Source organism: Syngnathoides biaculeatus, chromosome 14 (genome assembly GCF_019802595.1).
Source record: "Syngnathoides biaculeatus isolate LvHL_M chromosome 14, ASM1980259v1, whole genome shotgun sequence".
In the NCBI taxonomy this organism is placed as follows: domain Eukaryota; kingdom Metazoa; phylum Chordata; class Actinopteri; order Syngnathiformes; family Syngnathidae; genus Syngnathoides; species Syngnathoides biaculeatus.
In genome coordinates, this window is record NC_084653.1 from 25,199,178 (window position 1) to 25,221,447 (window position 22,270).

General features: G+C 43.7%; 2 protein-coding genes across 4 annotated transcripts; both read left to right on the plus strand.

Moving 5' to 3' along the window:
• Positions 1–954: 954 nt before the first annotated feature.
• On the plus strand, positions 955–12,384 carry LOC133512299 (transcription factor Dp-1-like). 2 transcript variants are annotated; one of them, XM_061841795.1, is made up of 13 exons: positions 955–1,091; positions 1,878–1,959; positions 4,152–4,234; positions 4,331–4,397; positions 4,634–4,755; positions 6,146–6,267; positions 6,347–6,512; positions 6,633–6,779; positions 7,635–7,703; positions 9,029–9,180; positions 9,293–9,459; positions 9,555–9,630; positions 11,215–12,384. In XM_061841795.1, exons 3-13 carry the CDS (start codon positions 4,223–4,225, stop codon positions 11,351–11,353), a joined length of 1,239 nt encoding a protein of 412 aa, XP_061697779.1. In that variant the 5' UTR covers positions 955–1,091; positions 1,878–1,959; positions 4,152–4,222; the 3' UTR covers positions 11,354–12,384. The 2 variants fall into 2 exon arrangements, with proteins under 2 accessions (XP_061697779.1, XP_061697780.1); XM_061841796.1 differs by lacking the exon at positions 955–1,091 and adding an exon at positions 1,200–1,696.
• A 111-nt stretch (positions 12,385–12,495) lies between these two features.
• grk1a (G protein-coupled receptor kinase 1 a) lies at positions 12,496–18,550 on the plus strand. 2 transcript variants are annotated; one of them, XM_061841792.1, is made up of 7 exons: positions 12,496–13,911; positions 14,373–14,500; positions 16,112–16,269; positions 16,356–16,439; positions 16,674–16,798; positions 16,864–17,065; positions 17,295–18,550. In XM_061841792.1, the coding sequence occupies exons 1-7, from the start codon at positions 13,213–13,215 to the stop codon at positions 17,582–17,584; spliced, it is 1,686 nt and encodes a 561-aa protein (XP_061697776.1). In that variant the 5' UTR covers positions 12,496–13,212; the 3' UTR covers positions 17,585–18,550. The 2 variants fall into 2 exon arrangements, with proteins under 2 accessions (XP_061697776.1, XP_061697778.1); XM_061841794.1 differs by having other exon boundaries at positions 17,329–17,592.
• Positions 18,551–22,270: the final 3,720 nt, after the last annotated feature.

Below are 22,270 nucleotides of genomic sequence, written 5' to 3' on the forward strand. Positions count from 1 at the left end.
TTACTCTGAATTTTACATTTTTTTGTCCACTTTACACATTTGTGCATTACCGTGTCGGTGCGATTGGAAATAATGAGAGCAAATCTACTAACAGAAAGACATATTGTATTTTATTTGCAGGAGAAAATAACAAAATAAGCCATTTAAAAAATGTTCAACACAAAACTTGATGTTACATTCAGTAACAGTTAATAGACAAAAATAGATACATTTCTTCATGTCAGTGAAGGAAGTTGTGGGAGGTTCAGCTTCGTTTTATCTGCGTGCGAGCACTCTGCAACAAGTGTAGACGCCACACACGTAAAATTTTCTGATAGATTATCTGCCGGTGTCAGCCTTCCCTCCTCCATTTTACTGTCAAAAGAATTAAAATTATTTTTTAAAAAAAACATTGACCCGTGCGCCTTTACTTCCTCCACATCCACAGATGCTTTTTCTCCAACCTTATTTTATGCCTTTATTCCATCCTTTCATCCACCACACTTGTTTTTATTCATGCCGGTGTCCTTGCATTGCTTTTCTTCCTTTCTTACATCCTTTCTTCTACTTCAGACCCCCCGCCCCCACAACATCCTAACCTAGTCAGCATTATTGTGAGCCAGCTATCCTCTAATTACAAATACAATTTTGTAAAACAAGTATTGCAATTATTTTTTTGATGTAGGTGGGTGCTTTTTATGAAAATTATTTAGACCATCAGAGAACTCCTTTCTGACTTTGATACACCGCTAAAATTACTATTGATATAAATGTTCTAGAAATGGCATCATTATGAAATTAAAAGGACATACCCAAAGCTATCTCCTGCTGATAATAAGCCTTCAGTGGAACATACTGCTGTACCACCTCCTTGGCGACAGGTGGCAGTGTCCTGGGGCTCAAACCAAAGCGCCGTCCAATCAGAATGCCGTTTTGAAAAGTAGGCGTGGGCTACGTCCGTTGCGTCGCTTTCGTCTCGCGGAAAGCGACCAATCAGGTGACGCGATGCCAGACACCGCCAAGATCAGATTGTGAGTCGCGCTGCCGTAGCGAGGCTAACCGAGAGTGGATAGAGGAGGCTAACAACACTCGCTGACTTGTGGAGTGCGCCGGTGAGCACGTATTTTATTTTTTATTCCACGCGTGTCTGGCCACGCCGCCGACCTTCTCGCGCGTGACGCCAGCTCGGAGGCTGGGGTCGGTGTTCCGTATTAGCCAACCGAGTTTAAATAAAGCTCACTCCGGCGGTCCTGTCACAGATTTCCGTGCTTAGCTCGGCCGCTAGCTCGAGCCCGACCGGCTAACAAAGCGCCAGCGGGTCTTCGACGGTGACCGCGAGTTAGCCGCTTGCTAACAAACACGGCTATCGATCAGCCCCCCCCACTGTTGGTGGTTGTCACAATGGACGCGAGTCGGGTTTCTTCGGGTAACTCACCCGGAAAAGAAGCCGCCTCTAGTTGTGAGCTTTAAGAGTTTCGAATGAGTGTCTTTTTTTTTTGTTTGTTTGTTTTTTAAAACCGGGGAGGATTGCAAAACAACCATAACTTCCCGAAAGTCTTTAAAAAGAAACGTATCGAAGCTCAAGTGTTAAATTAGTATTGGCGTTCTTTTGTGGGGTACGTTTATCAGAGGTCAAGAATTGTAAATAGCACGACAACATTGTGAAGTTCTCGTGCTTCCTAAATGTAATACCACGGCCACCATTTGGCGTTGACAGGTGTGCATATGACGTTTAAGATCACCCCCTCTGCCACGACCGTTTCGACAAAATTTTTATCACACTGTACACTTTCCCGTCGTACAGTTAGCTAAAAAAAATCAAGCGACTTTGAAATTATTCTTGCAGGATTCTCACAAAGTATAGTTTGACTTTGCTTGCTATGTTTCCTGTTTGCTAGGGATTTAGACCTCCTCTTCCTCCGCTCTCCAATGCCAACAACAACCAACGGCGGCCGTCGAAGAAGCAGCACTAGTACACGCGTAAGTGGACACAATCTCTCCCGCTTGACTCCCTCTTCCATCCGAACCCGGGTCCAACATGTTCGGCGGCGTCTCCACTTTTCGGGGCCAGGGGGAGGGTGGGGGGGCTAATGTGGCCCACAATCGCGTTCAAAGCGTGCGTTAGCTCGCTAAGCTAGCAGCGGGGCTCTTTCCAGCCACAGTGGGTTAGCGGTATCGGTTAGCTAGCAGCACCTCAACAAAAGAGTGCCCGATGGGGGCATACGGGGCCTAGCGTGTCGTACAGTCGTCCTTTATATGTGGCGATATCCGTGTTTATTCCTTTGTTAGTTATTGTACGTGAAGTTGGATTTTTTTTTTTTTTTTTTTTTTTTGCAATGACCTGTGGCAGAAGTTCGCCTCCTCCCCTGCACTTGAAGTAGGCCTTGTCTTGTGCGTCCATGAACACAAAAAAAGTTCATAACCTTTCTTTATTCCACCACACTATTTTCATTCTTTGGAACGGGAGTCCAGACGTGCTGCGGCTACAAAAAGGGTTGAGGATTAGATGAGATGGTGTAAAACTGATCATCTATCAAGCACAGTTTTTTTGGGGTGGACAAATGACTTATCAATGGTACTACAGCAAAAGAACCATAACATACGAACCATATGTCATATGCTATCAGGATTTTCAGATTCAATTATTGTCTTGATTATTCAAACAATGTATCGAATGATCGGTAAACCTTTACATTGTATCAGTTTTTGCAAAACTACTTTTTACCAGCCATGGTTCATTCTCGTCAATTAGTGGTTTAGGATTAAACAAACCAAGTGTAAGGCAATTATGGAATATCACACGCCAGGGAGTTATATTGTGATCTTTTTTTTTTGTTTGTTTTTAAATGAGTCCAACTTCTTGGAGACTGATTAATTAAAAAGGCTCCAAGTCACTTACAAGTTATACTATGACTTCAAATAACAATTTCTTTAAAAGGTTAAACTGACTTCTATTTTCTCTATAAATTGAATATGATTCAGTTACTCTCACAAAATAAGGTAAATGTTAATCGCTCTTTTCAAAAGCAAACTCTGACGTGTTTTTTACTAACCACAGAACATAACTCTTTCTTTCATGAAGGATTACAAAAAATGGAAAGTACTGTTGAGTGTCTGAAATTAGAGGATTTGGACATATGTTCAGTAAAAAATGGCTCTAAAAGATTACATTGGACCCCTGGTAGTCGTGACGGATAAGAACTGACCTCAGACGCCATTCATGAATTAATGCGAATAATGGATGCCTCTGAAGGCAATCTAATTTGTGTTGAGGGATAGCGTCATGATTACCTATATTTGGAGCTGAGATAACGAGTGTTATCATTTAGTCATTTCATTCGCCTACAACCATTGAACATTGATATATTCGTAAAAATGCAGTTCCGTACAGTAAGGAATTCAGCATCTCTCGTCAGTGCCTTCCATTGCTTACTCTAAGTCAATGCCCCCAGCCCACTCCCATTCTAACTAACGCTTACGGCTAACCGGTTAGCAAATCGCAAAGAGCAAGTAGTAGTAAATAGCCCCAACTGATATTTCATCCATCTTATTTGTCCGTAAAGAGTCTGCCAGAGCTCGCTGGTTTGTAGCCATTTCCTTCTTCTGGCTCCCACACACACACCTTCATCCTTAAAAGTTTTTTTCCGACAGATTGGCAGACAGACTGACCGTCATTGGTTGATTGTTGGCTTTGGCTGCACTTGCGAATGCCGGCAGAAGTGGATCAGGCGGCGAGGTGGTTTGGCCACATGCGGTTTGACCATGATCCGCATATCATCTAAATATGGCTCGAAACTATAGGGTATTATTGCCCCGGTCACTTCACTCGATTGAGAAATGTCGTCGTCTTTGAAGAGAGCTTCCGTGTCAGAAGGGGCGTGTTTGTCTCCCATAGTAAGGTCCACCGCGTGTTTTCAATGGCGAATGTCCCAGTGTGACGTCAGGGACAGAAGATGCAGCCAATGTGGCGACCACTTGAATGTTGAATGAGACTTCTGCAACTTTCCGCATGGATGACACATTCATATATATCCGCTCATATTTATTTTTTCGTATAGACATTGAAGTGACTAATGTTATGCATTTTTTCATTACAATATCTATTTCAGAATGTTTATAGGCATGACACTTGACCTTTAAAGTTGTCATATCGGGTCTGTCTGTCTCTTAAGAGTCTGAATAGTGAAACAGAAGAAGAAATCCCTTTCCAACCGAGGCTCAACTTCCCCGGTCCTTTGGGATCATGGCTAAAGATGTAAGCGACTACACGCCCGTGACACCAAGATATGATGACCTAGTTGGGACGATTGGATTGTCGGGGGATATTATTTAATGTTCCTTTTCTTTTCAGGCTGGTCTAATAGAAACGAACGGAGAGCTGAAGGTTTTCATTGATCAGAATCTGAGCCCCAGCAAAGGTAGGAAGTGAGAGTTTTTGTACAATACAGTTTTAAGTTGAACACTCATTAAAAAAAAAAAAAGTACAGGGGAACCTTTAAAGTTGGAATCTTATAATTGAGTTGAACAAAACTTCACAAATTAAAAAAATATCAGAAGTTGCAGCGGAGTTCGACTGTGAAGTTGGATTTCGTTGTCAGCTCGGACAGGAGAGGGCGGTGCGGACTCATTGCTTGTCCTCTGACGTGTCCTGCAGGTGTCCTGTCTTTGGTCGCTGTCCAGCCTGCCACCGCCCCCGTGGCCAAGCAGCTTTTGCCCAAAACGCTTGGGCCGTCCAACGTGAATATTGCTTCACACATGCAGCATTTGCCACATATGGTGAGTCAGTTTTGTCATGGATTTCACCAGACGTGCTCACCGTCGTTAAAACAGATGAACACACAGTTGTGCTCGTCGGCCTTCTATGCCGTGTCTTGCCGTTGTATAAGCCCCCTCCGTTATCATTGTGAGGTGACCTGGCGGGAGAGTAGCTGAGAGTTGATCCTAAGCTTATTAACCACTACAGTCAGCAGGATTGCATCCATCATCCCATTATATACACGGAATGTATGGATACATCATGACAATCACTTTAGATGTCACCTTAGTATGGGATCGTGCCTTCCTTCACGACGCCACGGTTCTTTACACGTTGCACGTCGTTTCTTCACTTTGGCCGTCAACCCTGTCGTCGGTATTTCAAGAAGGCGTCACACCTACTTTCCAAATGCTGCTCAGGAAATGTTGCAACATTTAAGCATCGTTTACTCTCACGCAAAATCAAAGGAGTTTATAGAATTCTTTATGCTTTTGTGTTTCCTGAAACGGTATTATCACAATTTTTTTTTTTGTTTTGTTTTCCACTTCCAGGCCACCGTAGGACTGAACTAATCATAGATAATACCAATACTGAAACGATACCATTGCAAAAAAAAACTAAGTGCAGTGGTTTCCTGTCTTTCCTCTCCTTAATAATCATACCACAATATATGTATTTAACACGTGGTACGTCTTCGATAGTTTTTAAATTTATAGTGGCTGCAACAGTGACGGTGGCTCAGCTGGTAAAGTGTTGGCCTCACAGTGCTGAGGTCCTGGGTTTGATCCCGGACCCCACCTGTGTGCAGTTTGCACGTTCTCCTTGTGCCTGCGTGGGTTTTTTTCTGGGCACTCCCGGTTTCCGCGCACATCCCATAAACGTGCAACATTAATTGGACACTCTAAATTGCCCATAGGTGTGATTGTGAGCTCGGCTGTTTGTCTCTATGTGCCCTGCGATTGGCTGGCGACCAGTTCAGGGTTTACCCCGCCTCCTGCCCGTTGACAGCTGGGACAGGCTCCAGCACTCCTCGCGACCTGCTTAAGGATAATTGGCTGAGAAAATGGATTGATGGATGAAAAAATGGGTTGGTGTATAGATTTTTGATTGCAAGGTACTGATGTATCATTATATATTTTTTTTAAAGTACTGGAAGACTGTAACACTACTTAGGAACAACTAGTTAGAGCTCCAATTGAAAACTCTGAAGTCTGAAAGCTATCCAGTTTTGTAAACCAGTATCAGGTCTGACAAAAATAAAGTTAATTTAAAGATGTTCCATGTACAAATAAAAGATTCAGAATGAGTAATTATCTACTTCATATAAACACCTGGTGCTTTGTGGTTGAGTGAATAAGCACACTTGGTTTAAAGGATATTATTATTATTATTATCATCCCATTATTACAGGTGATTGGAACACCTCAGAGGCCAACAGTATCCAATACAATACTGGTAAACAGCCCCCACACACCCAATTCACAATTCCTCAATCAGACTCAACCGTCGGACGCCTCTCCTTGGTCGTCAGGGTAAGTCTTCCAAAGGTTGTTGTTTTTATTTTTTTTTAAATCACTGCATGGACTTGTGACCGCGGTGATGTGTTTACAGGAAACGCGGCAAGAAAGGTGAGAAAAATGGGAAGGGCTTGAGGCATTTCTCCATGAAAGTCTGCGAGAAGGTTCAGAAGAAGGGAGTCACCACCTACAACGAGGTCGCGGATGAGCTGGTGGCCGAGTTCAGTTCGGGCGACAACCTCATGTCACCCAACGACTCGGTGGGTGCTGTAGTTGCGCAGTGATGCAAATCTACACACAACACAAACATCAGGAACTGTAAAGTCGCTTGTCTCGCGGACGTTTGAAACTTTTTTTTTTTTTTTTTTTTTTCCCTTTAGCATGTGTATGACCAGAAGAACATTCGGCGGCGCGTGTACGACGCCCTCAATGTCCTCATGGCCATGAACATCATCTCCAAAGAGAAGAAAGAGATCAAGTGGATTGGGCTGCCCACCAATTCGGCACAAGAGTGCCAAAACCTCGAGGTACTGATGCGCAATCGTCAGAAGTCTCTCTGCTTGTATAGAGCTCTTGCACCTACGTCATAAAATCACGTGACTTTTGTTTACGTCGCCATATTGCCGGTCAAGCTAAGCATTGCTCAATGCCAAGTCTGTTGGAGACGACATGGAAATACAGTATGTCTTGTAGCACGACGCCCAGAGTCTTGTCCGATACCGTCAGACATTTAGAAGGTGAAAATAAACGACGGTACGTGGAAGAATAAGCTAAACTAGGCATAGAGGACCCGTATTTAATGTCGAAGTCTGTTTTTTTTTTTTTTTTTTTTGCCGATAAAAAAATTGGACTGTTAATTCGCTTCTGCTTGTCTTGGACAACTGGATCTGCACGTGGATCTGGTGAGTAAGTCGTCGATTTACACGGAAAAGTTTGAAAGTGTATAAACGTCTGGACGCATACGAATATTTTGTTACTGGATCTGTTCTCATCAGTAATAAATCCCACACAGTGACGGTTTTGACTGCTCGTGAACACAGATGCGCGTTCGGCCACATGTTAACCTTTGCCAAAATCCATCGATCTTTTCAGCTAGTATTCAATACAAATACCAATACTGAAAATAAATTACCCCTAGTTTTACACAAACTCTCATTCATTAACTATGATGGGGGGGGGGGGTGGAGTCATCTCCATGGAACGTACACGGAAGCGTTTCGGCCACACGGGTATGGTAAATATCCTCCTCCGGTTCAAATTCTCCCACAATGTCGAGCAGCTCCGTTTGACCGGCAATATGGCACGATGAAAAATGGCGACGTCACGTGCACAACCTCCATAGTTTCTCCAAATATTGTTTCCGTGGATCACGTGGATGGCAGGTGGAGCGACAGAGGCGTCTGGAGAGGATCAAGCAGAAACAGTCTCAGCTTCAGGAGCTCATACTACAGGTAGGAGCTACATTTCTTCAAAGCTGCACTTTATGGTTTGATGTGGCTTCGAGCCGAGTGTCTTGTCTGTCTCCACCATGCCGCTAATGTACAACCCTATCCCACTGCACTTAGTATCACTGTCAGCCAATGAATTTGTTTTTGCAGTTTTTAACATTTGAAACAATTGCATACTGCATTGGCCCTTGTTTCCTCACTGTGAGTGTTCATGTCCTGTATGCATGACGGCTGCATCACGGGCCTTGTGCTATATATTCACCGTGATGAGTTGAATGTGTATATTTAAGATGAACAGATCGAAATAGTCCAGGTCCAGAATGGGATCCTGCCCAAGGGTGAAGGACTTAAAGTCGCAGTGAGGCCAACTCTGCATTGGTCTGTGAAAAGAAGGTGCTGAGCCGAAAGGCAAAACGCTCGATTTACCAGTCAATCTACCTTCCCATAATAACGTACGGTCACGTGCTGCGTGTCGGTTGTGACTGAAAGAACATCACAGATGAAGCAGACGAAATGAGTTTCCCTCAGTCTTTGTACTCGTACGTGCGGCAGAAATTCTTTTTGTCATGTGCGCGGCAAGCTGCACACTTTCAAACCCAGCTGACATGAAATCAGGCTAAAATGTTCCAATTTTTGGTTAATCAGCATTACCAATGTAATGTATTTGCTAATTGCCAGAAGAGTATTTTTTTTTTTTTTTTTTACATTTATAATAGATTTGACTATTTTTAGCCTTGAATGTATTTGCTTTTTTTTTTTTTTTTTTAATAGTTTTTATTTGTTGTTGCTGCTAATTCATATTGTTCTATTAAAACCTTTAAAAGTTAAGTTTTGGTAGTTAAATACTAAATTTATAAATAAGTGAATCATCATTAATCGTGTTTTCAATATCATTTCAAATATTTTTCCATAGTTGCCCAGCCCTACGTCCGACCTTAGTTTTTTAGGCACACCTTTGAGAAATTGGGTTGCATAGGTTCCGAAATTATTAGTACTCCGAAGCCCTCATAATCCCATATTGATTACTCTGGTGTGTTGATTATTTCGTTCTTTCACTTTTAACCTCATTACACAACATAACACAATTGATTTCCCCAACATTCAATGTTTAACCACAAAACCGATATCATACCCAAGCTGTGGATTTATGTGAACCGTTTCAACCCAAGTATGTGTGATGTCCAAAGAAAATGTACTAATGAAGTCATTGAAATGTAATGAGCGTGTAACAAAGGCTAATAATGATTTTTCTTTTTTTTGTTCCTTTCGTGTTGTAGTAACGGTTGTCCATCTTTATTTCTTCACGGCAAATTGTTGTTGTGTTGCAGCAAATAGCCTTCAAGAACCTGGTTCAGAGAAACCGACAGACCGAGCAGCAAGCAAACCGACCGCCGCCGCCCAACTCCATCATCCACCTCCCCTTCATCATCGTCAACACCAGCAAGAAAACGGTGATCGACTGCAGCATCTCCAACGACAAGTACGCCATTTAGCAAGGACGCACGTTGACAGCGATCAGTGAGGGGGAAAAAAAGGCTCCTCCATTTGGATTCTGGATCAGAATATTTTTTTTTTCTCTTCTTGATCGGCAGGTTTGAGTACTTGTTCAACTTTGACAGCATGTTTGAGATCCACGACGACGTCGAGGTGCTGAAGCGTATGGGCATGGCGTGCGGTTTGGAAGCGGGCAAGTGTTCCCCGGAAGATTTGAAAGTGGCCCGCGGCCTGGTGCCCAAAGCTCTGGAGCCCTACGTGATCGGTCAGTCCGATGGCGGCGTCGTCGATGCGGCGCACGCACGGCGGGTGCTACTTTTCATCAAGAGTCAGTTTCGCTTGATGTCGCTCCTCTTTCAGAGATGGCGAAGGGACCCATCACCAACGTTTTCATTACCGGAGGGTCTTCTGCTAATGGAGCCCGTTACACAGCCAGGTGGGTCACATTATACTTGATTTTAAAAGAAAAAAATGTATCTCTTCAAAAATTTCCCTCGAATTATTCTAACCTTTGGAGGTACTGTTTTAATGAGGCATAGCTTAAATCATGAATGGACCATGCTCATTGACATCAGTGTTTTATCCATTTATTTCCTTTAATAAATTAATAAGGTAAATGTACCGTAATTCCCGTCCTACGGAGCGCACCCGGTTATGCAGAAAGAGTTTAACGCTAGCACGGGGCTACCGTTAGCGTGGCGCTAGCGTTAAACTCTTGCTGTGTACCGTGGTTTATAACCAGGTGCGCTAACACTAGTGCCGCATCACCGCATAAACCGCAGGGTTGAAAACGTGTGGGGGGAAAAAAAGTCGCGGCTTGTAGGCCGGAAATTACGGTAATATTGATATGACATTGTTTGGAAATGAATATTTGCAACCAGCTACTAGAGCTAACGTGTCTATGATTCATATAATAAATATTGCAGATTAGCTACCAAAGCAAATAATATGGCTAACTAGACGCAAACATTAGCTTGTTTCCACTCTGGTGTGACTTTACAAAGTTGAAGAGCAGAGAACTACTTTAGAGAACTAATTACTTTAAATGTGGAACTTTGGATTTCCTTCAAGAATGCTATTTTTTTTTCTTTGATGAATGTACCAAATAAAATAGTCCATATAATGGAAGAAAATGTATCCCCAATTTCAAAATTATACATTTTAGAAGCGTAAGAGCGATACTGTGATACATTGATACTGCGATATGTTGCTGAAGTTTGTCACACCTTCAGAATCTGATATGCCCGTACCTACTCAGTCATCAATGACGGGGTACAAGGGCAACCATTCATATCTGTGGATAATTAGTAGCCTTAAATTTTACCAGAAGTACTGTATGTCTATGGGTTAATTGATAATTAAAAAATAAATACCATAATTTCCAGTCTATAAGCCGCAACTTTTTTTCACACGCTTTCAACCCTGTGGTTTATGCAGTGATGCAGCTAATTTGGGCATTTTTTTCTAACGGCCGCAAGGGCGCACTCGAGTGGAAAAGGCAAGAGAATATATGTGCCGAGGAAGTGACTTTTACCGGTCTGGCCCTGTTAGCGGTGCGCTAGGGTGTTACTGCTGTGTCTGAGTGATTTTTACCGGTATGTTTTTTTTCTTTTTAAGTAGCCCTGTTAGCGCGGCAGCGCTAGCGTTAAACTCTCTGTGTACAATGTGGGCACTTGCGGCTTTTACACAGCTGCGGCGTACGTATGTACCAAATGGTATTTCCTTGCCAAATGTACCGGGTGAGGCGTATAACCAGGTGCGCTCTGTAGGCCGGGAATTCTGGTACATCCATTCAGGTACATATCCCATAAAAAAACTATACAAATAGAACGTACAAAATTCCAAATCGGAATGTATTTTTGGTTAATAAAAGAAAAAAACTGAAGATGCATGCCTTTCTTTGGCCCGCTACCAAAGAAGTGTACATTCTGGTGCCTGAAGATGTAATAAATTTTTGGGGTATTTTTATATATTTTAAATCATTGTCTAAACGTGAACATCTCTCTCTTCCTCTATCTAGCGACGGCGGCCCTGACTGCACCATGGCCTCCAGCTCGAATGACTCTCACTACAGCGGCTCCCGCGTGGAGACCCCGGTGTCTTACATGGGCGATGACGACGACGACGACGAATACGACGAGAATGACGACGAAGACTAACCTGTGTACGCCTCGCCACTTCAATAAGCACAGTTTCTCAATTGCGCCACCGTGGGAGCGTGAACCCCGCCACCGCCCACCCCCTCCACTCCCACCGCCTCTTTTGCCCTCCTCCGTCCCTTTTCCCCCATGCCTGTTTTTTCTGTCTGGCTTTCTCAGGGCTGTAGATGAGTATTGAAAGAACGAGGGTTGGGGGGGTGGGCCCATGCGTCAAGTGCCCCCTTGTCTCTCGAGTCACTTGTACGTGCACCGCAGCTCCGGAGGAGGGTTTAATCTCTGGAACTGTTGCGCGTGGCTCGACCTAAAAGCTGAAGTCTTTGCGTGTTCAACTAATTTTTCTGTCCCATAAGAAACAAAACCATTTAAAAAAAAAAAAAAAAAAGTATCGTTATGCTACTGTTCTCTATTGCAACATGATCTTTCTTGTTCAATGGTGGCTGAAGTATTTGCCCAACCGTTTCCGCCGTGAATTCACAATGTCCTGATAAAGTTGGCATCCCATGATGGGGCTCCATCATATGTGGTGTTTTTTTTTTTTTGTTTTGTTTTGTTTAGTTCCGGGCAAGAGGTTGAGATGGTTCTTCCAGTTTCTCACTGAATTGAGCTGGCTGGCTTCTGTTCTTGTAGGCAGCTGCTTCCTTTCCCTTATTTGCTAGTTTTTTTTTTGTATTCCACAGTTGAGAAATTCTCGTGTGCCCCCGCGTGTGACACCTCGGTAGTGTTTACAAAGTAACGGCACCAGCAAGGTCACGATTGCCTAACCCAGGTTCCTGATAGGTAAATAAGATTTGTTGATGACTTGTATGAACCCTGTTGATGATTGTAGCTGATAGTACCCTTTAGAGGCCAGTGGTAACGATACTAGACCATCAGACAATATCCATGTAACTGTGTTTTTGTATCGGTCTTTGTGTACTTCCATCAAAGATCTCCCTTTTAAAAGCTGAGCAACACTTACTGACTTCCAAATCCTTTTTTTTTTTTCTGTAATCTAATATAAGTTTTCAAATTAAATATAGATTGTTTTAAAAGTTCCTGTAAATGGTCTGAATAATTTGCAATGAAGGCTTTATTTGGGGATGACCTTTCTAATGGATCATTAAGAATTGTCGCGCGAATTAATTGTTTGCCATTTACTGTTGACTTCACATCACGGCTCCGATCGACAGTCGTGCTTATTGATCCACTCGAGTTTGCCTTCTAAAGAGAAATATATCGCCTATTGGCAACATCGGTTTTCTGATGCTTACCGGTCAAAAGCGTTATTTTCCAAATAACTGGCAACTCCTGACCTCGGATGGCCGAATATTTAACTGCTGCAGGGGTGAGAAAACTCAAATTTGTACAGAAGTCAAAGCGGTCGATCCTATCCTAATGCGGTATTAGTCATAATTACAGTAAAGTTGTATGGAAAAAAATTTTTTTGAGTCTTAGAACCTAAAAACTCTGGTTGGGAAGACATGGTCTTGTGGCCCAAACAAATGCGCTGTCCAAAATCTCTAGATCGCACCTTCGGTTCTGAGCCTCCAGTTAACTTCGTTGGTCTTGTCTTAGATAAAAAATGAGGACGGGCTCTATTTAAGACCTTGTAAAATCTGGTTGTGAAAGCATCCCCAGCAGCCCTGCGTTGTTCTGTTCCAGTATTTGCTCGCGCTCATTGTCTGGGGCATCGGGGTGTTAGGGGATTACTGAAAGGTGTTGACTCAGGTGTGTGTGGCGGCGGTGCTGTGCGCGTGCAGTTGCCAGGTCTCTGCAGCGCTAGTTCAGAGACCAGCGTCGATTCTCTGCCTGGTCTCCTTAAGTCTCGCTACCCCGACCCCTTGCCATGTACCCTTGTTGTGCGGCCTAAAAAGTCAAGCATGGATATCGGGGGGCTGACCACCGTGGTGGCGAATTCCGCTTATATCAACGCCCGCGGCAGCATCGATGGATCCAACCCGGCGGCTGCTCGAGACAAGAAGTACCATTCCCGGCTCAAGCTGCCTCACATTACCGTGTGCGAGGGACTGAGAGACACGCTGGATTTGGCCTTTGACGGCGTCTGCGTGGAGCAGCCCATCGGGAAACGCCTCTTTCGGGAGTTCCTGGACACCAACCAAGAGTACCAGGGTGCATGTCGACTCTGGCGGGACATAGAGGACTACGACCTGGCGGAGGATTCGGACCGAGCCAAGAAGGCCGGTAAGATCGTCCAGCGCTACATGGATGCCGGCGCCAAATATTTCTGCCCGTTCCTGTCCGAGGGCATCATAGCCAAGGTGAAGGAGGCCCAAGAAGCCGTAGGCGACGACCTGTTTGCAGAGGCTTTGTCCACAACTCTGGACTACTTACGAGAGGCGCCTTACGTGTTCTTCCTGGAGAGCATGTACTTGAAGAGGTTCCTCCAGTGGAAGTGGCTGGAGATGCAGCCCATGGACGCGGACTGGTTCCTGGACTTCCGCGTGCTGGGCAAAGGCGGCTTCGGCGAGGTGTCCGCGTGTCAGATGAAAGCCACGGGGAAGCTTTACGCCTGTAAGAAACTGAACAAGAAGCGACTGAAGAAACGGAAAGGCTATGAGGTGAGATGTACTGTCTTCGCGATTGTTTAGTAACGTTCCCAAATTGCCTCCACCGAAGTCGGGCGAGTGCCCCACGTCAGTGACATGGCGTCTGTAAAACGAACCTTTTTCACTGGGCTTTGCAGTGCAGGTCGAGGCCAATGCCAGACCACAACCATTAATGTCGTCTTTTCTTCCGAGAGTCAGGCATTCGTGTATTGTGCTGATTGTAACTCATTTTTGTGTTCCGTAGGGGGGGAAAAAAAACATTGCAGCTTTTATTGCCGCCGCTAATCATCTTTGTCCCTACCGTGGGCCACAGTATTAAACCCTAAGACAGGGATGGAGCGATTAGTGGAGGCTTTACCGAAAAGCTCCTCTGAAATGGAACTGCTCGGCACGGTTATATCTTGCCCTTGAATTGTCAGAGGCCGTTGATGACAAAGTACTTTCAACCGGCTTCTCCTTCCTCCTTCTCCTAGGGGGCGATGGTGGAAAAGAGGATCCTGGAGAAGGTCCACAGTCGCTTCATCGTGTCGCTAGCGTACGCCTTCCAGACGAAGGAGGAGCTGTGTCTGGTCATGACCATCATGAACGGGGGAGATCTCAAGTAATCCAGAAAAAAAATGATCAAAGCACAAATGACGCCGTAGAGCCGTTGCTTTTGGGATCCTCGTCGACATTTTAACTTGACCACTCAAATCTCTCACTTTTCAAAGTCAATACCCATAATAAGCACACAAAAACATAACGCTATACATTAATTTAAAGTAAACACTGTAATCAGGGCTGCGATAAGTATATCAGCGACTTGGGGTGAATTAGCTGTCGAGACGTCTCAAAGGTGTCTTACCAATGAGAGAGTAAACAATATTTAAGGATTCTTTTCTTTCGGCTTGTCCCGTTATGGGTTGCCACAGCGTGTCATCTTTTTCCATTTAAGCCTATCTCGCGCATCCTCTCCTGTAACACCCGCTGTCCTCATGTCCTTCCTCACAACGCCCATCGACCTTTTCTTTGGACTTCCTCTCGCTCTCTTTTCCTTGACAGCTCCATCCAAACCACCCTTCTGCCAATATACTCACTCTCTCCCCTCTGGAAATGTCCGAACCGTCAAAGTCTGCTCTCTCGAACCTTGTCTCCAAAACATCCAACTTTGGCTGTCCCTCTAATGATGAGCTCATTTCTAATCGTGTCCAACCTGCGAGAACCTCAACATCTTCATTTCTGCTTCCTGTTGTCTCTTCATTGCCACCGTCTCTAATCTGTACATCGTGGCCGGCCTCACCACTGTTTTATAGACTTTGCCCTTCATCCGAGCGGAGTCTCTTCTGTCACGTAGCACACCAGACACCTTCCGCCAACTGTTCCACCCCGCTTGGACCCGTTTCTTCACTTCCTTACGATACTCGCCATTGCTCTGTGTTGTTGACCCCAAGTATTTGAAGTCATCCACCCTCGCCATCTCGTCTCCCTGGAGCTTCACTCTTTATTATTAGTATTTAAGGATGTTTACAGAAATTCCGGTAGTCGCAGTAACTGCAATACCAGGGGAAGTCGTGCCTGAAGGATTTACCTGTGTTGTGAAACTTGAAATTTCTTATTCAATCAAATGCGGGTCCTTTGCCAGCACGTGGATAGCTGTAGCAAAGTTAATACGCGGTAGATAACTGCGTCATTTCAGTAGACACATTGACCGGTTTAATGCAGTCATCACGAACGCTGTGTTTAACCCGTACGCGTTCTTACCCCAAGCACAGAAGTGTTAGAAGTCTTACTCGTTGTGGGGAGGATATTCTTTGCTCATCACACCGTTTAAATGACGAACTGATTTCTACATATCCAGCTCCGTCTTAGTGATAAAACACAAACCGGAAGGAAATAGGATATGTGACCGCATCCTGCTGCCGTTAACGTAATTGATGCTTGACAGCATTCGTGCTCGTAGTTCTGTACTAATGCAAGGCATACGTAGGTCTCAAAATACTGGGAGACATAAATTAAATATTCAAATAATTACACTTACTCCCAGAATTTCTCCATGTCAAGGAGAAATGTGCGGTTGCAGATGACAGGTAAAATGTTTTTTGTTTTTTTTTTTTTTTTTTTTTTAAATGTTTGGCAGAACCTCTTTACTATTGTGCTAATCCAACTTCGAATACGTGGCACTTGTAGGGATATGCGTCTGTTAATAGTTGCCCGCTGTCTGTAATCCCTGAAGGTACCACATCTATCTGGTGGATGAGAACAATCCGGGCTTTGACGAACCCAGAGCCTGTTTTTATATAGCTCAGATCATCCAAGGCCTGGAGCACCTGCACCAGAAGAGAATCATCTACAGGGACCTCAAACCTGAGAACGTGCTCCTCGATAACGACGGTAACGCTCGCGAATCGGCACCACCGGGGTAACGCCTCTCGTTTTGGCGTCGACTCGCAGTGACGGCTAGTTGTCTCTGTGGGTAGGGAACGTTCGCATATCTGATCTGGGTCTCGCTGTGGAGTTAAAAGAAGGCAAAACTTTGACCAAAGGCTACGCCGGCACACCAGGTAACTTTTGATATCAAATCTTTACTATGACGATGTGATATCAGTTGAAGTATAAATGTCTGCTTGGACAAAAGAAGGGCCACACCTCGTGGGGAAAAAAAAAAAAAAAAGAATCGTTATATCATTGTAAATAAGAGATAAATGCCGTACCACAAATCGAAATTTTTTTCCCCACGAATGCCGCCTCCGTCTATTCGAGGACGCTCGCGGTCATTCTTCCACTTTTTCTTGCAGGCTACATGGCTCCAGAGATGCTGAAAGGGGAAAAGTACGACACGTCCGTCGACTACTTCACCCTGGGCGTGACACTGTTCGAGTTCCTCGCCGCCAAGAACCCCTTCAGGAACAGAGGAGAGAAGGTTTGTCGCTGCCGTTTTGAAAGCCGGACCGGCGCTGAAAGCTTTTCGTTTGGAATTTCGTTCAGCTCGAGCGCGAGGAGATGAAAGAGCGGATGCTGACCCGGGAGGTGGTCTACACGGACAAGTTCGGTGAGAATGCCAAGTCCCTGTGCGACGGGCTGCTGGCGAAAGAAGTCAACGAGAGGATGGGCTTCAAGAACGGCTGCTGCGATGAGATCAGGTCGCACCCCTTTTTTCGAGACGTCAACTGGAGGAAGCTGAACGCGGGTACGACGCCAGTTCCCTGTATCTAATATATTGGTGACCTAAGCACTTTAAGACAGTGTTCACTGGTCTCGACTCTAAATCACAAATGGTCATAGAAGTACTGCATTTGTAAAACCGTCAGAGTCCAAAATTAGACACACCTTCACATCGCCGTGAGTTGAATTTTCCTACCGAGCCAACTGAGACAAAATTCAAAGAAATAAATGCGTAATAAAAACCACCTCTGCAGGGATCCTACCGCCCCCATTTGTTCCCGACCCCAGAGTGGTGTACGCCAAGAGCCTGGACGACGTGGGGGCCTTCTCCTCGGTCAAGGGCGTCGCCCTGGAAGACCCGGACAGGAGCTTTTTCGACGAGTTCTCCTCGGGCAACATCGCCATCCCCTGGCAGGAGGAGATGATCGACATGGGCGTCTACGGCGAGCTCAACCTGTGGGGCCCCGAGGGGGGCGTCCCCAACGACCTGCGCCGGGAGTCCATCCTGGAGCAGCCCAAGTCGTCCACGTGCTGCGTGTCCTAGTGGCGGAAATGCTCGGGATCGCTTCTTGCCTGACTTTTCTTTTGTGGGCCCGCGAGACCACGGGAGCGACCTGGAGGCGGCTCTCTGACCAGGAACGCCAATCAATATTATGTTATTAAAGGGGAGTTTGCAAAATTAAAATAAATTAAAAAAAAATAATAATAAATTGCTTCAATTTGATGGGACAGTAGCGCATGATGAATAATTAAAAAAAAAAAAAAAACGCCATCTTTAGTCAATTTTGTGACCTTTTTATACCGGAGGAAAGCCAACCAATCAGAATCAGAGTCAGTGGGTGTGGCTTATGAGTTGTCAATCATTTTTCTCACACTCACCAGCGACCTCACGGTGCCCGAACTGTGACCCTGTTACCCCAGAAAAACACTTCATTCCTAACTTTCATGACGTGCAAATGCACAACTGGATTTGCGAGGAGACTGGGTAGACCTGGTTTTGGTAGTTTCGTGGACACGCAACAAATTGGAACATCTGTGTTTTCAATTTGAATATTCATTTTTTTTCCTTTTCTTCTGCCAGGCCGCTAGGGTGGATGGAGGACAAATGCTTGACGCCTTGGAAGTCACGCCTTCCATCTCTGATTTGGTTTTTGGTTTCTTGCATATCAATTTGAGGCACGAGAATTGGAGAGATATAGCAGATTATTATTATTATTTTTTTCTTCAGAGATGTTTATACAGACTGAGCAATATGAAAGTGTTTTTGGGGTCCAATTGTAACCTCCCCTGCATTAACCGCCTCATTATTGATGTTTCTTGTGCTCCACTCATCCAAAACTTTAATCGTAATTAATTTTGAATCTTAAAAGTAGTGTTTTTGTTCTTTAGCTCAGTGGTGTCATCCATCAAATCAGATTTATCAAACTGGAAAAAAAAAATACAGTACAGTATAAAACGATCACTTTGAATTGGTAATCTTAGGCTGAAAGCACCCATTACGGCGCTAAATTCCATCCATCCATTTTCCGTACTGCTTATCCTCACTATTGTAAATATATATATTTAAAAAAAAAAAAAGCTTTGAAATATTTAAAATCCGAATGTATCTCATGGATGCATGAAAGGGGTGAAATGGAAAATATTTTCTTTCCGTTAAGTCTGCTAAATCGTGTTCCGCTTTAATTGCTGTATCGTGATCAGTGAAATGTTGATAACGGACAATCCAAAAGATGACATAACTTCAACATTTTTTTTTTTTTTTTTTTTTTTGGGGGGGGGGCACAATGCAAGGAAAATGTACAAGTAGGGAAACTTTCAGCCAGGTTAAAGAAAAAGTTGAATGTACATTTTAAATTCTATTAAAAGAACAGTTAAATAAAACAAGGCCATTTTTATTTTTTTAATGTTTCTTCAGGAATGAATTATTGGAACGATTAGTATGAGTATTGGGTAAACAACTATTCCTGGACTTTATTTTATTATTTTTTTTTAATCTACATAATGTACTTTATTTTTCACATTACAATCTTATGTAACTCGGGACTATTTTTGCTAATCTGACTTTTGCTTCATATTACAAATTTGTCATATGACTTTATACTCGTAACTTTTTTTCCCCCCAATAATATTCAGATTTTATTCTTGCAACTTTGACTTTTTGTTTTGTAATTTCAGACTTTCATCTAATGGGCCTGTAAAGCAAAATACACAAGGAGTGATTTTGGTTCGTAAGCCTGGTGGGCTTTGCAGGTCTCAAACGCGCGCACACACACCGTGGCAGAGTTCCCAAGGCGACTATAACTGCGGACCAAAAAAAAAAAACAAAAAAAAAAAAAACATAAATGGCGCCATCTTCATTTTGCGTTACCCATCTGTATGATTCCCAAAACTTTTGGGAGAACTGCTGAGACAAAATTTGAAGTTTTTGGAAGGTGAGTGTCTCGTTACATCAGGTGTAAATGTAAATTTGCATTTCCCGAAAATATCATACATACGCAGTGGTGGTCGTGTGATGGTTTTGGGGCTGTTTTGCTCCTTCGGGACCTGGACGACTTGTAACTAATGGAACCGTAAATTCTGATGAAGGGTGTTCGGCCGTCGGTTTGTGATGTTCAAGCTGAAGCGCCAGCAAGTCATGTCATTATCCAAGCTGCTTATCCTCACAAGGGTTGCAGGAAAGCTGGAGCCTATCCCAGCTAGCATCGGGCGAAAAGGCCGACTACACCCTGAACTGCTCGCCAGTCAGTCGCAGGGCAGATATCGACACCATCACTGAGTGGGGAATTGATCCCACGCTGCCCGCACCAAAGGCAGGCGTGTGTACCACTACACCATCGGTGACATCACCACAACACACCTGGTTTTGGTGCGGGCAACGTGGGGTCGATTCCCGCTCAGTGATGGTGTCGATATCTGCCCTGCGACTGACTGGCGACCAGTTCAGGGTGTCGTCTGCATTTCACCCGAAGCTGGCCGTGATAGGCTCCAGCTTTCCTGGGACCCTTGTGAGGATGAGCGGCTTGGGTAATGACATGACACGACAAAAAGGTTTCGGAGCAGCCTAGTCAAAGTCCGTGATTGAAACGAATTGATAATAGTGCCGTACTGATGACGTGAGAGGAGTAGCTGGTGATTATATCAATCTGTTTTATGCTTATTTTTTATATTTACCCCCCTCAACACATATCTGAAGGGTTGTAAATGCAGGTCAGTGCTTTTGATAGTTTTTAGGCCAACCAAAATATTAGGAACAGCCCCCTCACTCGTACTGTGCAGCTGTACCTCAAGCGGCGGCCAGCTGATTCGCTCACAAGGGGATTTATTATGTGAGGGCGGACAACACGCGTGTGCAAAGCGTCACGTTATAATCGAGTACTTGTGCGGGTTTTTTTTTTGACAGGACGGCAGCTGACGGGGCGGACAGGTGCGGCGGCGAGGATCTGCCGCGTTTGCGCCCGCGTCGTCGTCAAATGGAAGCATGTGGCGCGGGCCGGCGGCACCGGCGACAATGGGCGCTTGTGCGGCCGACGCGGGTGCGAAACCCAACACGCGAGGACGCGGCCGCGCGGCTCAGGATGCAGCTGCCGCTTCTTCTCCGCTCCCGCTGCGGGCAGAATCCCGGCGATGACACCGGGAGGCGTCTGCGCCACCAAGTAACCACGTCGTGGACACGGGATGATGGATTATGTGCTATTAAATGTTTGGACCGTCTCATGTTTAGCCAAATAACCGTCCACACGTTGACATATTTTTCTCCTCAGAAAAATTAAACCCCACTATTAATTTTTTTTTTTTAAACATTATTGTTTAAGTTTTATTTACATTCCGGATGAACCCCAAGTGCTGTGGTTGGTAAATAATGAGAAATGATCCTAAAAAATGAGACTTGCCTCATATTTCTGCACATATTGTCATGATTATCCAGCCATCCATTTTCTGAGCCGCTAATCCTCACAAAGGTCGCGGGGAGTTCTGGATTTATTTAATTAGCGAGGGCTTGGCAGTACCCCAATAATTTATTTGAACTGTTACGACTTATTTACTTTTATTTCCCTTTTCCTGTAAAATTATGACTTTCCCATCATATAATAATGATCCCTTACTTTTAGCAAAGCATCTTTATTCTTTTAATAATACATAAAATGAACATTTTTACCTCTACGCTTGCTGCTTTTTCCTCTTTATACGGTGAATAATATTTTGTTTTGACGTCGATAAAATACAAATTTATTGTAAATTTAAACTGTAAATTGTAAACTGCTAAAAACCCAAGAATTTAAAAAAAAAAATTATATTTACAATATTTTACAGTCTCTTATTGTCATTCTAGTGTTCCAGTATTGAATATATATTCATTAATCTATCCATCCATTTTCTTGGCCGCTTATCCTCACAAGGGTCTCGGGGAGTGCTGGAGCCTATCCCGTCATATGATTATGATTTATTTAACTAACGAGGACTTGGCAGTACCCCAATAATTTATTTGAACTGTTACAACTTTAGCTATTTACTTTTATTTCCCTTTTCCTGTAAAATTATGACATTCCCATCATATAACAATGATCCCTTTCTTTTTGCACAGCGTCTTTTTTAATAATTTGACTTTCCTGTCATAAAATGGTTACTTTTGATTGTAAAATGACCAATTTTTACCTCTACAGTTATTACATTTTCCTCTTTCTACGGTGAATATTTTGTTTTGACGTCGATAAAATACAAATTTATTGTAAATTTAAACTGTAAATTGTAAACTTAAAAAAACAAAAAAATGTGTACAGTTATATTTACAAAATTGTCTTATTGTCATTCTAGTGCTCCACTGTTGAAAACTTATTCATTTACCTTTCAGAATTTTGAAATTTTATTTTCTATAAAACACAAACATTTTCAAAGGATAATCCATTGGTGGTCGTCATTTTACTTTTTTTACATTTTTTTTGCGTGATATAAAACAGCAACATATGACTACTACTACTACTACTTGTTTATTTCTATGTGACCTGCAATTGGCTGGCAACAAGCTCAGAGTGCACTCCGCTTCCTTCCCGAAGATACCTGGGATTGGTGACCCTTGTGAGGATAAGCGGTTCAAATAATGAATGGATGATGATAATAATAATAATTTGTGAGCATAGCCTTTTATAATGATTATATAATAACGATACCAATTACAATTTAATGTTTTAAATGTTAACGCTTTAGCAGCACGGTGGATCAGCTGCTAAAGCGT